At 38.2% G+C, this 17,371-nt stretch overlaps 1 protein-coding gene across 28 annotated transcripts in view; it reads left to right on the plus strand.

Moving 5' to 3' along the window:
* The window catches only part of bcas1 (brain enriched myelin associated protein 1), a 33,161-nt gene that overhangs the window by 3,068 nt on the left and 12,722 nt on the right, over positions 1-17,371 (plus strand). For 3 of the 28 annotated variants that reach the window (XM_049486430.1, XM_049486431.1, XM_049486432.1), the window contains exons 4-21: positions 912-1,154; positions 1,493-1,735; positions 1,871-2,113; positions 2,279-2,521; positions 2,659-2,901; positions 3,049-3,291; positions 3,456-3,698; positions 3,834-4,076; positions 4,629-4,871; positions 5,009-5,251; positions 5,789-6,031; positions 6,178-6,420; positions 6,512-6,754; positions 6,945-7,178; positions 7,795-8,028; positions 9,866-10,173; positions 13,865-14,020; positions 15,320-15,379. In XM_049486430.1, the coding sequence (XP_049342387.1) occupies positions 912-1,154; positions 1,493-1,735; positions 1,871-2,113; positions 2,279-2,521; positions 2,659-2,901; positions 3,049-3,291; positions 3,456-3,698; positions 3,834-4,076; positions 4,629-4,871; positions 5,009-5,251; positions 5,789-6,031; positions 6,178-6,420; positions 6,512-6,754; positions 6,945-7,178; positions 7,795-8,028; positions 9,866-10,173; positions 13,865-14,020; positions 15,320-15,379 (4,151 nt within the window). Of the gene's footprint in view, positions 1-911; positions 1,155-1,492; positions 1,736-1,870; positions 2,114-2,278; positions 2,522-2,658; positions 2,902-3,048; positions 3,292-3,455; positions 3,699-3,833; positions 4,077-4,240; positions 4,481-4,628; positions 4,872-5,008; positions 5,252-5,600; positions 5,642-5,788; positions 6,032-6,177; positions 6,421-6,511; positions 6,755-6,944; positions 7,179-7,794; positions 8,029-9,865; positions 10,174-13,864; positions 14,021-15,319; positions 15,380-17,371 lie in introns of all 28 variants that reach the window. The other 25 variants (XM_049486435.1, XM_049486434.1, XM_049486440.1 and 22 more) reach the window with 25 other exon arrangements.

The following is a 17,371-nucleotide window of genomic DNA, read 5'->3' on the forward strand; positions in this document are numbered from 1 at the left end:
GTATAATAAAACAAATGGCTCAATTATTAAAACAAAATATATATATGTTTAGCTATCTTCAGCTGCTTTTTGAAATTGTTTATTGATGACTAATTTTATATATTTTAAACACATTAAAAAACAACAACTCACATTCCCCCCGTGTTTTTAATAATGTTAGGAATTGTAAGTATGATGTGATGTTGCTGTATAAACGTAGGGCGTAGACGGGTGACAGCGGCGGTGACAGAGTGCTGTTTGATTTTCTCCTGTGCATACAGCGTCTGGCTAAACTGGCAGTCATATAATAGAATAAGCAAGCTGCCCCGTGGAGGATGCCTTGAGAAAATATTGATATTTGAGCGATGAGACGCTCAGTGGAGGTCTGATTCACTCCGCTTTCACACATCATTATTGATGACTCATGCGTTTAAAGTTAGCTTGTGGATTTCAGCCAGTGAGCTTTGTGTACTCTGGGTAGTGTTGGTTGTGCCATTTGCTGCTACTGGTAACTCCTTGGACAAAGCTTTTACTAGGGAGTGGCTGAGCGGACCCATGTTCCAAATCCTTCCACAAGACTCTGACATGACTGCATTAATTTGGAGGGATTATTTGGTATCCATGACATCCTATAACATGCCAAGCAATGTTAGTACAGTGTACAATAGCTTTTCTGGAAAGGCCCACTGACTGTACAGATGCGTGTGTAAAGAAATGGACTCTACAGAGGTTTTTCTGAACTGGATTCCTGTAGGACAGTGAATTAATACATTTAGACTAAGTCCCAATCCCTTTTGTGGTTGCTTAGGTGTTGCCTAGCGGTTATAGTGGTACCCTCATTTTGACTGTTGGATGTTAAAAGTGTATTTATATTATTATTACAATTGAAGGATGCCTATTTTTAATTTTGTATTTTTTCTCATTTCCTCTAGTATCTCTTGAAGTATCAGTGCAACAAAATAGTGAACCGCCAGCCAAAATTCAAACAGATATTGCACTGCCAACACCAGAACCAGTACCAGCTGCAGTCATATCTGTGGAAGTATCACCTGATCCAGCAGTTCCAGCAGAAACCATCATACTAACCAACACAGAGACACCAAAACTAGCTCAGACAGGAAACTTCTTCAAGATGTTCAAGAAGAAAAACGAACCAGTGATTCCTGAACCAGAGGGTAATGAATTAGCCGCATAGATTAGATCAGAGTGTGAAATGGTCCATTGTGGGAAATGTGGTTGCTAAAAGGTGGTGACTAAGTGGTTGCTATGGTATCCCAGCTGGAATATAGGGTGCTAACAGGTGTTTGCAATGTTATTATGTTGCTTAGTGGTTACTAGGGCATTGCTAGATGCTTTGGTATCCCAGGTGGTTGCTGTGGTGTCTGAGGTGGTTGCTCAGGTGTTGACAGGTTACATTTCAATGATTTGTGGTTTTGGTAAAGTGATCATATTGTAAGCGTATTTAAATATTTGCATGCTTATTTCATTTTGTTTTTTTTCTTATTTCCTCTAGTAACCCTTGACGTATCAGTGCAGCAGAACAGTGAACTGCCGGCCTTGATTCTAACAGATAATGCACTGCCAACACCAGAACCAGTACCAGCTGCAGTCGTATCTGTGGAAGTATCACCCGATCCAGCAGTTCCAGCAGAAACCATCACACTAACCAACACAGAGACACCAAAACCAGTTCAGACAGCAAACTTCTTCAAGATGTTTAAGAAGAAGAATGATCCAGTGATTCCTGAACCAGAGGGTAATGCTTTTGCTGATCAGATGAGAGTCCTTCAGAGATGTTTGGTGTGAAATGGTTCATTGTGGACAAAAATTGGTTGCTAAAAGGTGGTAACTTGGGTTTTACCATTAATAATCTTTTTTTCTTTATTTCTAGTGTCCCTTGACGTACCAGTGCAGCAGAACAGTGAACCACCGGCCATGATTCTAACAGATAATGCACTGCCAACACCAGAACCAGTACCAGCTGCAGTCGTATCTGTGGAAGTATCACCTGATCTAGCAGTTCCAGCAGAAATGATCACAATAACCAACACAGAACCACCAAAACCAGTTCAGAAACCAAGTCTCTTCAATAGGTTCAAGAAGAAGAACGAACCAGCGATTCCTGAACCAGAGGGTAATGCTTTAGTTGAACAGATTGAAGTCATTTAGAGTGGTTTGGTGTGAAATGGTTAATAGTGGGAAAATGTGGATGCTAAAAGGTCGTTGCTAAGTGGTTGCTATGGTACTCCAAGTTGTTACTAGGGTTTTTCCATTAATATTTTTTTTTCTTCATTTCTAGTGTCCCTTGACGTATCAGTGCAGCAGAACAGTGAACCGCCGTCCATAATTCTAACAGATAAAGCACTGCCAACACCAGAACCAGTACCAGCTGCAGTCGTATCTGTGGAAGTATCACCTGTTCCAGCAGTTCCAGCAGAGACCATCACAATAACCAACACAGGAACACCAAAACCAGCTCAGAAACCCAGTCTCTTCAATAGGTTCAAGAAGAAGAACGAACCAGTGATTCCTGAACCAGAGGGTAATGCTTTTGCTGATCAGATGAGAGTCCTTTAGAGATATTTGGTGTAAAATGGTTCATTGTGGACGAAATTTTGTTGCTAAAAGGTGGATACTTGGGTTTTACCATTAATAATCTTTTTTTTTCTTAATTTGTAGTGTCCCTTGACGTATCAGTGCAGCAGAACAGTGACCTGCCAACCATGATTGAAACAGATAATGCACTGCCAGCACCAGAACCAGTACCAGCTGCAGTTGTATCTGTGGAAGTATCACCTGATCCAGCAGTTCCAGCAGAAACCATCACACTAACCAACATAGAACCACCAAAACTAGCTCAGAAACCCAGTCTCTTCAATAGGTTCAAGAAGAAGAACGAACCAGTGATTCCTGAACCAGAGGGTAATGAGTCCTTCAGAGAGGGTTGGTGTGAAATGGTCCATTTTGGGAAACTGTAGTTGCTAAAAGGTGCTTGCTAAGTGATTGCTATGGTACCACAGGTGGTTACTAGGGTTTTTCCATGAATAATCTTTTTTTCTTTATTTCTAGTGTCCCTTGACGTATCAGTGCAGCAGAACAGTGAACCACCGGCCATGATTCTAACAGATAATGCACTGCCAACACCAGAACCAGTACCAGCTGCAGTCGTATCTGTGGAAGTATCACCTGATCTAGCAGTTCCAGCAGAAATGATCACAATAACCAACACAGAACCACCAAAACCAGTTCAGAAACCCAGTCTCTTCAATAGGTTCAAGAAGAAGAACGAACCAGCGATTCCTGAACCAGAGGGTAATGCTTTAGTTGAACAGATTGAAGTCATTTAGAGTGGTTTGGTGTGAAATGGTTAATAGTGGGAAAATGTGGATGCTAAAAGGTCGTTGCTAAGTGGTTGCTATGGTACTCCAAGTTGTTACTAGGGTTTTTCCATTAATATTTTTTTTCTTCATTTCTAGTGTCCCTTGACGTATCAGTGCAGCAGAACAGTGAACCGCCGTCCATAATTCTAACAGATAAAGCACTGCCAACACCAGAACCAGTACCAGCTGCAGTCGTATCTGTGGAAGTATCACCTGTTCCAGCAGTTCCAGCAGAGACCATCACAATAACCAACACAGAAACACCAAAACCAGCTCAGAAACCCAGTCTCTTCAATAGGTTCAAGAAGAAGAACGAATCAGTGATTCCTGAACCAGAGGGTAATGCTTTTGCTGATCAGATGAGAGTCCTTTAGAGATATTTGGTGTAAAATGGTTCATTGTGGACGAAATTTTGTTGCTAAAAGGTGGATACTTGGGTTTTACCATTAATAATCTTTTTTTCTTAATTTGTAGTGTCCCTTGAAGTATCAGTGCAGCAGAACAGTGACCTGCCAACCATGATTGAAACAGATAATGCACTGCCAACACCAGAACCAGTACCAGCTGCAGTCGTATCTGTGGAAGTATCACCTGTTCCAGCAGTTCCAGCAGAGACCATCACACTAACCAACATAGAGCCAATAAAACCAGTTCAGAAACCCAGTCTCTTCAATAGGTTCAAGAAGAAAAATGAACCAGCGATTCCTGAACCAGAGGGTAATGCTTTAGTTGAACAGATTGAAGTCATTTAGAATGGTGTGGTGTGAAATGGTTAATAGTGGGAAAATGTGGATGCTAAAAGGTCGTTGCTAAGTGGTTGCTATGGTACTCCAAGTTGTTACTAGAGTTTTTCCATTAATATTTTTTTTCTTCATTTCTAGTGTCCCTTGACGTATCAGTGCAGCAGAACAGTGAAGCGCCGTCCATAATTCTAACAGATAAAGCACTGCCAACACCAGAACCAGTACCAGCTGCAGTCGTATCTGTGGAAGTATCACCTGTTCCAGCAGTTCCAGCAGAGACCATCACAATAACCAACACAGAAACACCAAAACCAGCTCAGAAACCCAGTCTCTTCAATAGGTTCAAGAAGAACGAACCAGTGATTCCTGAACCAGAGGGTAATGAGTCCTTCAGATAGGGTTGGTGTGAAATGATTCATTGTGGGAAAATGTGCATGCTAAAAGGTGCTTGCTAAGTGGTTGCTATGGTACCACAGGTGGTTACTAGGGTATTACCATTCATTAACTTATTTTTTCTCATTTCTAGTAACCCTTGATGTATCAGTGCAGCAGAACAGCGAATTGTCAGCCATGATTGAAACAGATAATGCACTACCAGCACCAGAACCAGTACCAGCTGCAGTCGTATCTGTGGAAGTGTTACCTGATCCAGCAGTTCCAGCAGAAACCATCATACTAACCAACACAGAGCCACCAAAACCAGTTCAGACAGCAAACTTCTTCAAGATGTTCAAGAAGAAGAACGAACCAGTGATTCCTGAACCAGAGGGTAATGCTTTAGCTGATCAGATAAGAGTCCTTCAGAGAGGGTTGGTGTGAAATGGTTCATTGTGGGAAACTGTAGTTGCTAAAAGTTGGTTACTAGGGGTTTACCATTAATAATCTTTTATTATTTTTCCTTCCTAGTATCTCTTGACATATCATTGCAGCAGAACAGTGAACCACCGGCCATGACTGAAACAGAAAATGCACTGCCAACACCAGAACCAGTACCAGCTGCAGTCGTATCTGTGGAAGTATCTCCTGATCCAGCAGTTCCAGCAGAAACCATCACACTAACCAACATAGAACCACCAAAACCAGCTCAGAAACCCAGTCTCTTCAATAGGTTCAAGAAGAAGAACGAACCAGTGATTCCTGAACCAGAGGGTAATGAGTCCTTCAGAGAGATTGGGTGTGAAATGGTTAATTGTGGGAAACTGTAGTTGCTAAAAGGTGGTTGCTTAGTGATTGCGATGGTACCCCAGGTGGTTACTAGGGTTTTTCCATGAATAATCTTTTTTTCTTTATTTCTAGTGTCCCTTGACGTATCAGTGCAGCAGAACAGTGAACCACCAGCCATGACTGAAACAGATAATGCACTGCCAACACCAGAACCAGTACCAGCTGCAGTCATATCTGTGGAAGTATCTCCTGATCCAGCAGTTCCAGCAGAAACCATCGCACTAACCAACACAGAACCACCAAAACCAGCTCAGAAACCCAGTCTCTTCAATAGGTTCAAGAAGAAGAACGAACCAGTGATTCCTGAACCAGAGGGTAATGAGTCCTTCAGAGAGGTTGGGTGTGAAATGGTTAATTGTGGGAAACTGTAGTTGCTAAAAGGTGGTTGCTTAGTGATTGCGATGGTACCCCAGGTGGTTACTAGGGTTTTTCCATGAATAATCTTTTTTTCTTTATTTCTAGTGTCCCTTGACGTATCAGTGCAGCAGAACAGTGAACTACCAGCCATGATTCTAACAGATAATGCACTGCCAACACCAGAACCAGTACCAGCTGCAGTCGTATCTGTGGAAGTATCACCTGAAATAGCAGTTCCAGCAGAAATGATCACAATAACCAACACAGAACCACCAAAACCAGTTCAGAAACCCAGTCTCTTCAATAGATTCAAGAAGAAGAATGAACCAGTGATTCCTGAACCAGAGGGTAATGAGTCCTTCAGAGAGGGTTGGTGTGAAATGGTTCATTGTGGGAAACTGTAGTTGCTAAAAGGTGGTTGCTTAGTGATTGCTATGGTACCCCAAGTGGTTACGAGGATTTTTCCATTAATCATTTTTTTTCTTTCTTTCTAGTAACCCTTGAAGTATCACTGCAGCAGAACAGTGAACTGCCAATCATGATTGAAACAGATAAAGCACTGCCAACACCAGAACCAGTACCAGCTGCAGTCGTATCTGTGGAAGTATCACCTGATCCAGCAGTTCCAGCAGAAACCATCACACTAACCAACATAGAACCACCAAAACCAGCTCAGAAACCCAGTCTCTTCAATAGGTTCAAGAAAAAGAACGAAGCAGTCATTCCAGAACCAGAGGGTAAATTTGGTCGCCAAAAGGTGGTTGCGATGGTACCCCAGGTGGTTACTAGGGTTTTACCATTAATAATCTTATTTTTCTACATTTCTAGCGTCCCTTGACGTATCAGTGCAGCAGAACAGTGAACCGCCGACCATGATTGAAACCGATAATGCACTGCCAACACCAGAACCAGTACCAGCTGCAGTCGTATCTGTGGAAGTATCACCTGATAAAGCAATCCCAACAGAAACCATCACAATAACCAACACAGAGACACCAAAACCAGTTCAGAAACCCAGTCTCTTCAACAGATTCAAGAAGAAGAACGAACCAGTGATTCCTGAACCAGAGGGTAAGACTGGGACACTGGCTTCACTTAAAAGATAACACCTCACAACTTATACTACTGTAGCCATACACAAGCATATGACTTCATGATCATTTTACATGCTGCTAGCCAATGACTTTTGGCATGTCAGTGTATTTTCCCTTTATGAATGGGCACCAATCTGTAATATTTTTATTAATTTCTTTATTTCTAGTAACTCTTGAAGTATCAGTGCAGCAGAACAGTGAAGCACCTGCCGTGACCCAAACAGATAACACACTGCCAGCACCAGAACCAGTACCAGCTGCAGTCGTATCTGTGGAAGTATCACCTGATCCAGTAATCTCCATCACACCAGCCAATAAAGAGCCACCGAAACTAGTTAAGAAACCCAGTCTCTTCAATAGGCTCAAGAAGAAGAATGAACCAGTGATTCCAGAACCAGAGGGTAATGCCTCACCAGAACACACTAAAGTCCTTCAGCGTGATTTGGTGTGAAAAGGTTGATTTCAGTAAAATTGAAAGACATTTAGAAATGTTATTCACGATTGCAGAACGGCAGTGTGCATACCTGTCTTCTGAGTTGCTAGATGGTTGCTAAGTAGTTGTAACCTTTGGTGGTAGTTATGCTGCTATGTGGGGGCTATGATACCCCAGGTGACTGATATGGTGTTGCTAAGTGGTTTGTAAGTGGTGTTGTTCTGTTCCGGGCAGTTGGTATGGTGTTGATAAGTGCAACAGGTAAGTGCTCAGGTGTTGTCTAGTGGTTGCAGTGGTACCCCATGTGGATAATATTGTATCTCAAGTGGTTTCTCAAGTGTTGACTAGTGGATGCTGTGGTGTCTCAGGTGGTTGCCCAGATGTTGCCTAGCGGTTGCAGTGGTATCCCAGGTTGTTGATATGGTGTCTCAGGTGGTTGTTCAGGTGTTGCCTAGTGGTAATAATAATAAAAAATAATTGCCTTAATTGTCTTGGTTCTACAGTGATGATCATATTTTAAATATATGATTATATATTTGCATATGCACTAAATTTAATATATATTTCAATTCCCTTATTTCTAGTATCCCTTGAAGTATCAGTTCAGCAGAACAGTGAAGCACCTGCCGTGACCCAAACAGATAATGCACTGCCAGCACCAGAACCAGTACCAGCTGCAGTCGTATCTGTGGAAGTATCACCTGATCCAGTAATCTCCATCACATCAGCCAATAAAGAGCCACCAAAACCAGTTCAGAAACCCAGTCTCTTCAATAAGTTCAAGAAGAAGAATGAACCAGTGATTCCTGAACCAGAGGGTAATGCACAACATCCTGCATGTATTGGTTTGACCATGAATTATTTAAAAAATATATATATTTTACAACAAAACTACTGTATCAAACAGCAGCAATTTCAGGTGACAGGCAGTGTATTAACTTGTGTATTCAGGAAGTGTTTAATCTGTTTATTAATGGTGTCATTCGAGGAAAAAAGTATTCTATAATCAATATGATCACACTTTGTCTTCTCCTTTAGACTTAGCTTTGTTAATAATGGTTATTTAACTGTACGATACATAAAAGAATGAAGTCCCTATCTAACACCCTATGCAAGGCATGTCATGATGCGTATTGCTATCTTACACCCCGACAACAGTCTATTTTCTCAGCTTCCACCTGTGTCATGTAAATAGCAAAGATTTAAATAATTATCACATATCTCGGATACAGTCGGAGAGCATTTTACATAAAAGTTGAGAACAGAAGATGCTAGGCTAACACGGGAACAAACAACAAAAAAGAAACACTGCTGGACTCAGATTGTTATCTTATCTCTGTGAACACACACCCAAAAACATCAGTTATTTGGCACAAAAGATTTGATTGACCAAAAATATTTAGAACATGGTGTGCCTTCATGATTTTTTATAAATGACACTGAACTTTTTTTTTTATATGTTTTTTTCTGTATAGAATATTGAAATAAAAAAATGATATTGTCATAATAAAATGATTATTATATTAGGACAGTTTATAATACAAAATAATCTTAAGACACATCAGATATAGGATAAATTATGACTATAATGGGTTTTAAATGCCTGTGTTGATGAACATGCAATTCATTTGCCAACATTTTTTGAATATCGTGAACAATATTATACCCTGAAATATGGTGCCATATCACCCACCCCTAATTATCACATCAGGGTGCTACTTTTCTGCTGTTTGTAGCAAAAGAAAAATTCACACTGTTCCCATTTCCCATTATGTATTTACTAGAAACAGATTATATCTGTCCAGTATCATTTATTTTACTTTAATCCTGGATATATGGAGATATTTATAGTGCATTATAAATACAAATCTGATAAACATCTTGTATTTTTTAATATCTCATTTAGGGGAGTGCCATATCATATTGTATACAATAATACAATTAGATTTTTATTTTGTTGTAGTAGTGTATTATTGAAATAATATTTTTATTTCAGTCTTTTGTCATATCGCCAAGAATATCATTTTCTTAAAAAAAAAAAAACATGATTTTTTTTATTATTGATATTATTTAAGGGCCATATCACCCACCCCTACCTTACATAACATTGCACATCCTACAGTGTGACTATTGTACAGCTCTGGAAAAAATAAGAGAGCACTTCAGTTTCTGAATCAGTTTCTCTGATTTTGCTATTTATAGGTTTATATTTGATTAAAAAATGAACATTGTTGTTTTATTCTATAAACTACAAACAACATTTCTCCCAAATTCCAAATAAAAATATTGTCATTTAGAGCATATATTTGCAGTTCAGAAATCAATATTTGGTGGAATAACCCTGGTTGGTTTTTAATCACAGTTTTTTTCATGCATCTTGGCATCATGTTCTCCTCCTCCACCAGTCTTACACACTGCTTTTGGATAACTTTATGCTGCTTTACTCCTGGTGCAAATATTCAAGCAGTTCAGTTTGGTGGTTTGATGGTTTGTGATCATCCATCTTCCTCTTGATTATATTCCAGAGGTTTTCAATTTGGTAAAATCAAAGAAACTCAGAGTTTTAGGTAGAAGAGTTGATAGCATCAATAATTTAAATTCATTTTTATATATTTTATTCATTCTGTAATTTTAATCATTTTGTTTTCTTCCTAGTAACCCTTGAAGTATCAGTGCAGCAGAACAGTGAAGCATCTGCCGTGACTCTAACGGATAACCCACTGCCAACACCAGAACCAGTACCAGCTGCAGTCGTATCTGTGGAAGTATCACCTGATAAAGCAATCCCAACAGAGACCATCACACTAACCAACACAGAAACACCAAAACCAGCTCAGACAGGAAACTTCTTCAAGATGTTTAAGAAGAAGAACGAACCAGTGATTCCTGAACCAGAGGCTAATGTAGCTGAAGTACCTGAAGAACTGATAGTTCCAGAAATGCAGACCGATGGCCAGAAGTCTGTAAGTACAGCCCCTTAGCGTTAATGCCCTTTTGTGTGCTTAATATCCTAATATTTTACATTTTCATTGATTAATTCGAACTACATTAAAGAAATATGTGTTTAATTGTTACAAATGAATTGTTACAAAGTTAGATTATACAATAAAAGTTGAATTTCACAGTTTAAAAAAGCCTATTATAACTTATATTCTAATTCACATAGCGGGTAATAATAATAAGAAAAATACTACTACTTGAAAACGGCATTTCCTGAAGGAAACACAGCATGGTTGTGCCTCTTAAATGGATCCCATTGGTCTATGGTCTATGGTATCCCAGGTCATGGTATTTGCAAGGTGGTTATCCATTGGTATCCATTGTGGTTGCTATAGTGTTGCTTAGTGGTTGCTATTCTTTCCAAGGGGCAGTCCTGATGAGAGCCAGTTTCATCTATAACATTTTTGATGGTCTTTTCGACTGCACTTGAGCATATTTTTTAATTCCTTAAAGTTTTTTGGATTGACATTGTGCCACCCTGCCACCTTGACTTTAATTTAACCTAAATTTACAGTAGATACTGGAATCACCAGTGTAATCAGTTGCGGCTGTACTGCTGTGTGACATTTGAAGTGCATTTGAAGTGGAAAAATTGGTTCATTTTATTCCTTTATTTTTAAAAAGGTGGGACAATAGGCTGGTCTCTAACTGGTCTGAAACATACAAAAAAGGTGTGTTCACACTGGTCCTTTGATCTGCTTTTTTGGGGGTTTAAACCAAACAAGACAGGTCAACTGGGAGCACCGATGGACTTTGACATCTGCCGCTAACCCATTCTTGCACAGTGATAATTACAGTAGTGAGCACACATGCCCAGAGCGGTGGGTAGTGAGGGTTAAGAGCCTTTCTTAAAGGCTAACAGTGGCAGCTAGCCAAACCCAGGTATCAAACCTACAACCCTGTCATTGATAACCTGGTCCTCCAACAGCTGGGATGCCACTGCCCTTTAATGGACTAATAAACCAAAGGTTTGGACCAAGCGAGACAGGTTTGAAAGCCGCCTTTAGAAACAGTAGAAGAAGAAGAAGCTATAATTGAGAAATTAGTGAAGGAACCTGAAGAACTCTTGAAATTCTTGCTTCTAAGGACGAAGAGGAAGGATTTCTTGGTGAAAAGCCAGTGTATGAAACTATTACAGAAACTTCTTTAAAAAAAAACTCTGATTATTAGTGAGCCATTAATACGTTTAACATTAATACGAAGATTTTACAGATTTTTTTTACACACTTTTGCTTCGTCAGCTGAAGTCCTTACATACATTAACACTGTAGAAGAGCCTCCATTTAATGTGGTCAGTGTGAATGTCCACGCTAAAGAAAGAACCATTCACAACACAGTCGCCAGTCCACAGTTTGCTCGAGCTTGGGCAGTGAGTCAAAATGTGGGAAAAAGGCCAGTAGTGTCACTGGCGTTGGGGGTGAATCAACAGCTGAGGAACAAGAGGGGCATCACAGTGTTCTCTGAGTAGCATAAGTCTGACCGACTGAATGCAAGCATGACAGAGAGAATGGATTTTTTTGTCTCATAAAATTGAGATCCTTCTGCATGGAATAACTCATCGCATGCAGCGATTGTAGGCCACAAAGCATTATAACAACCTCTACAATGCTTACACAGAGTGATCTATGGTACTTTTGGCAGTGTGGGCAGTGTGCCAAGTCCTGCTGGAAAATGAAATCCGCATCTCCATAAAAGTTGTCAGTAGCAGCGGGAAGCATGAAGTGCTGTAAGATTTTCTGGAAAATGAAAACACAGTGGATCAACACCAGCAGATGATGGACATATCTCTCCAAACAAACCATCACTGATCATCAGTAAATTTGACCAAATTTCATTTGTAAATCAAGGGAGCAGAGTCTGGAGGAAGAGTGGAGAGACACACAGTGCAAACTGCTTGAGGTCTAGTGTGAAGTTTCTACAATCAGTGATGGTTTGGAGTTTTACATTTTGAACTGAATTACTAAAATATAGTATAGTCTACAATTGATGTGACCAATCAATCACAGAAAAAACATAAATGAAATCAAGTCAGAACTTCTAACTGTTGCCTTTTATATTGCATTAAATGTTCATTATGAATCAATCACTGGAATACTCCAAAATGACTATGAATAATAATTAATGTTAACTTTTTAAATGCTGCTTCACCTGGAAAGCAGCAGATTTGGAGATGCATGTTTAAATTTTTTTGTCCATCTGTCTTGATCTCAAAATCAAAATCGATCACAGCAAAAGCTGAAATGGTTGATTGAGCATCTTTTGTCTATATAAAGACACATTTAAGTTTATTGTTTTTTTCTTTCTTTCTTTTATGTTTAATAAAGCCATACCTTAGCTATACCCTTGTAAAAAGGGAATTATACTTAAGAGCATTAAAAGTATGTTTAAATTAGGTAAAGAATACTAAAAACACAATTTTTATTTAATATAATTTATGAAAATACACATATAAATATGTGAAAGAAAATATACTTTCTCTGTATTTCCATAAAATGTATTTTTTAAGCAATTAAATGTTGTGTTGATAGAAAATATATGTCATGGCATTGAATACTGCTTAAAGTGCACTTTAGTGTTTTTTTTTTTTCTAGTAACATTAAGGTGAACACAATATGTGCATTAATACACAAAGTAGTACATATACAATATACCTCAAGTGTATTAAAAATTATGAAGTTTGCAGAAGTTAAACAGGAAAAAAAAAACGCTCAAAAGCACAACCTAATGCTTTTATGTTGTATATTTACTGTAAATATAGCTTAATTGCAATTGAAACATACTTAAGTTGTTGTCAAGCCATAAGTTGTTTCGAAATAGTATGTTTTAATTTGAATGTTAAAAGTATGTACTTTTTATGTTAAGTATACTTTTAAATGCACTTTTCTTTAATAGTAAAAGAATATCTCTTTGTCAATGAAGGCCTGAAACTATGCCATGGATTCCACAGCTTTCCAGAACGTAATCGATCAAATATATGTAACATGATTTAGTTGCTAAATATTGGAGGCATCTGTACAGAAGATCAAATCTGAGTTTGTATCAGTTTATATCCGTTTATATCCGTTTATATCCGAGTTTTCTCTGTGATCTATTGAGCGCTGGAGTGATTGCCACAGTAACAGATAAAAATAGGGCACGCACACTGAAGCCTGTAATTTTGTTTTGTCTGCAGAGACAGCTGTTTTGTCTCCATTCCCAGAAGATCAATGTTTTCCGTTGCTTTATACTACAATATACTGTTAGCAACCGATCGACTGCTGCAAAAAAAGTCGATGGCTAGAATTTTTTCATTTTGACTGAGCCAGCGTGAGCTGCGTGAGCTGCACGAGCTGCTTGAGCTGCATGAGCTACACGAGCTTATGCATTCTATATACGGTATGATGAAATAATGATAGCGAATGCTGTACAGTAGCTAATTTTCGAAGCATAAGACACACACACAGGCTTTAAGTCCAGAACATTGCTGAATATCAATGAGTGAGGGGGAAAAAACAGGCATTAATGAAAGGGGGATTGTTGCTGGAGCTCTGAGTAGGCAGAGGCATGGCTGGAATTGTGCAGCACGTCAATGCAGCGATTAACAGCTACTGCACATCAGCTGTAGGACTGTAGCACGTTTCTCCGAGGGCTAATTCTCTCTGGGTTCATCTATAGGAGCCTCCTGACATAAAGGGAAGTACACAGGCTGAGAAAGTGCCACAGGGCGAATCGCTCAGTCCCAGCGCCGCTGAGGTCGACGAAGACTCAAGTTCTCAACCGGAGGAGAGCGAAGCAGAGGAAAATCCAGTTATGAACTTTTTCAAAACTCTTGTAAGTACTTTTTTATCACTTTTTTTTAAGTTGTTTTCATTTATTTAAATGGATTTATTAGATATTGATGTCAAAGCCTTATTGGATACAGATTACTACTAATATTAACAACAACACATTATTATTTTTTTTTTAAATACTGTGAGTACAGTATTTTTTTATTGCTATGTTTCAAGTAATGTAATATATACATAGAGTGTGACCTCTGTATAATATACTGTATAAAGTGAACTACTAATAAAGTCTACTATTAAAGTTTGGGAAATTAACGGTTAGTGATATACAATATATATATATATATATATATATATATATATATATATATATATATATATATATATATATAAATGCCATGACTACCTAATACTACATAATTTGATAAGACAAACTGTCCCTTACGCTGTGCCAAAATTTCTTGATGAACGGACCAATAGAAACTCTTCAAAGTTACCTTGTTACATTAACTCCCATTGAAAGTTTACAAGTTTTTTTTTCTCTTTCCTGTAAAGTTGCTGTTTTGGAGATAAGTGTTTTTTATTGGACAGCGATGATTTAAATTTTAGACTTTACTGTATATTAATTGCATAAAAAAACTAAAAAAGCATTTTTGAATTTAGTGTTCCAATTGAATTCATTGAGATCTAAATCTCTTCAACTTTGTCAGGTATGATTGTAATTTAAGATCAATTTTTCACATTTTTACCGTCATAAGTTGATCCCTTTAGCGAGAGTTGATCTCTTCCCCGGCGCTGCGCTAAATCAAGCCTTTGAACATGTCAGAATGTGGCAGCCTTTTGTTTTGCTGCATAATGCGCGCTCACAAGGGGAGGCCTGTGCGTTTGGAAATTGTGATGGGCCTTGATAAAGCACGGGCAGGCCTACGCCATCTCCGGAGGACAATGGCCAACTCAATAAGGGAACATGTTCACTATAAGCCAGCCATGGAGAGAGCTCTTTGTGGGCTCGTAGCAAAAAGCTAGCCAGTCTGAACTGCGTCGTCACAGCAAGGCGTTATTGTAGTCTCTTCCCTTCGTCTCCATTTTTCTCTCTCTCTCTGTTTGTCTTTCTGTCTGTCTGCTTGTCTGCCTTTTGTTAAATAAATATATATTTTTTATATCTTTATATCTTTATTAACGAGCCCTAGCCATTAGCAAACTAGAAAACCAGCTGGAGACAGTATAGGCACCCTGGATGGAATACATAAAGGAGAAATATATGCTTAAGCATGCAACCGTCATGCTTTTCCACAGTCACTCCAATATTTCCATGTCTCCGTTCTCTTCTTTTTTGCGTGGGAAGGTGAGTCCGACCAAAGCCACCAAAGAAGCAGCGGCTGCTCCCGATGCCTCCAAAGACCAGGTAAAAAAAAAAAAAAAAAAAAAAAACATAATATCAGTAATCATAATTGCAGATCTGTGGATCCTTTGTGATTGTGTTTTTTTGTTTTTTTCACTCTTTTTACGCTTTAACGCAAATGTTTAATGCAATCCTCCATCCAAAAGAAGGATTATGCCGCAGTCATGTTCCGATAGCTTCCTGCGGTTGTGTATCAGATTCTCATTTGCACATCGTTGGGCTAATGAGGCTTCACGGATCTTTCTCTCCGCGCCAACGGTACCCGACCTAGGGCCCATTCATTTTCTGCAGTCGCTTTGTCAGGTCTGGCTTTCCGCTGCAGTTTTCTTCACAGAGGTTAATGCATCATAAAAGACTACAATTCAATGAAGATCTTGTGTTCATTTTGTGTTCTGAAGGCCATCCATAATCCTCATATAACTCCATAATTATTTATTTGTATATATATTTATATAAGCTTGTAAGATGCAATGTTACAGCAGCACAGAGGAAAGGACAGAGAAACAGGTCAGGAAAATATATAAAAAACAAACAAACGGAAAAAAAAAATATATATATATACATACAAAAGATTACAGAAGATAAGATAAGATAAGATAAAGTACTCCTTTATTAAACCCACAATGGGGAAATTTGCATTGTTACAGCAGCACAGAGGAAAGGGCAGAGAAACAGGTCAGTAATAATAATAAAACTTTATATTCAAAAAATTACAGAAAAAAAAACCCATAAAAATATTAATAAATATAATAAAGGGAAAAAATAAATATATACATCTAGTGCAGCTAAGATAAGGTCAGAGGAGATATGATCATGGTAGGGTGTGACCAGCATTATTGCACTGAAAGACTGACAGTGAATAAATAGCAAATAAATAGTAGATGAAAAGGTGAAAAAATATTGCATGATAAACATATTGCACAAATAGTGATAAAGAGATCACAAAAAAGAGATTTTGTTAATAGTTGCATCGTGCCTCAAAGAAAGTGAGTGAAGCCACCACCATTGGTCTAGCGCCTCTGCTGGCTGGTTGCAGTATGATGAAACATTAGTTTCATTGAACAAAAAAAAACATTTATTTAATCCCATTTTTCTTCCTGTGTCTAATATAAACTGTTTTTTCCTTGTGCTAATATGGACACATTTGTTATTTCCCCCCCAGAAAACAGTTTTAAAACATTATTCTGCCTTTTGCAAGAAACAAAACAGTAGAATAAGGTTCTAAAACTGTTTATACTTTCGACAATCGCGATTGACAATCTTGTCTGGAACACAACATCTGCATTACATGATCATGTGGTGTTATTGTGCTGTTGGTTGCATTAACAGACAATCTGTCCAAAGTTATTTGTAGTTTTTTTATCATTAAGTCTGATGTTAGCATAAAATGACTAATGTGATCTGATTAGCTCTTAGCCTGCCAGCTAACGTTACAGTAGTGAGACATTTATTTATAACTGTGGTTAGATATTTATTTATCATAAATTTACAGAAACAGTCTGAGGGATAAACTGGACTGCAATAGCTTTGTTTTGTCTCAGCAGCAATCAGAGTAATCAGAGCAGATCTCTGAGACTGTAATTTGATAGAAATTAAGTGTTAATCATTTGATAATGCACTTTTACATTTACATTATACATACTGGACAAACTGGGTATCCAGTAAAAAAACTCAACTTCTTCTGACTGAGCTAAAAACTCAATGAAGCCAGTCTGAGATTCTTGATCTCAGAGAAAGGACAGGCCTACCAAATTAGATAAAAAGTAGGTGATTCTGGCTCCACCTCTTCTGGTCTGTACTGGACGGAATCTGGTTTCAACACTGCAAAAAAAATAAAGAAAATAAAACATAGTGAAATGATCTCAATTCAAGACAATAAATCTTGTTTTTTTTCTCTGATAAGAATTGTTTTCTTATTAAGCATTGTGTGTTGTATAAGATTATTTGTACTTATTTTAAGAATAATGATTTTATTGAGTCTTAATTTGAATTTTC

Source organism: Astyanax mexicanus, chromosome 13 (assembly GCF_023375975.1).
Source record: "Astyanax mexicanus isolate ESR-SI-001 chromosome 13, AstMex3_surface, whole genome shotgun sequence".
Lineage (NCBI taxonomy): Eukaryota > Metazoa > Chordata > Actinopteri > Characiformes > Acestrorhamphidae > Astyanax > Astyanax mexicanus.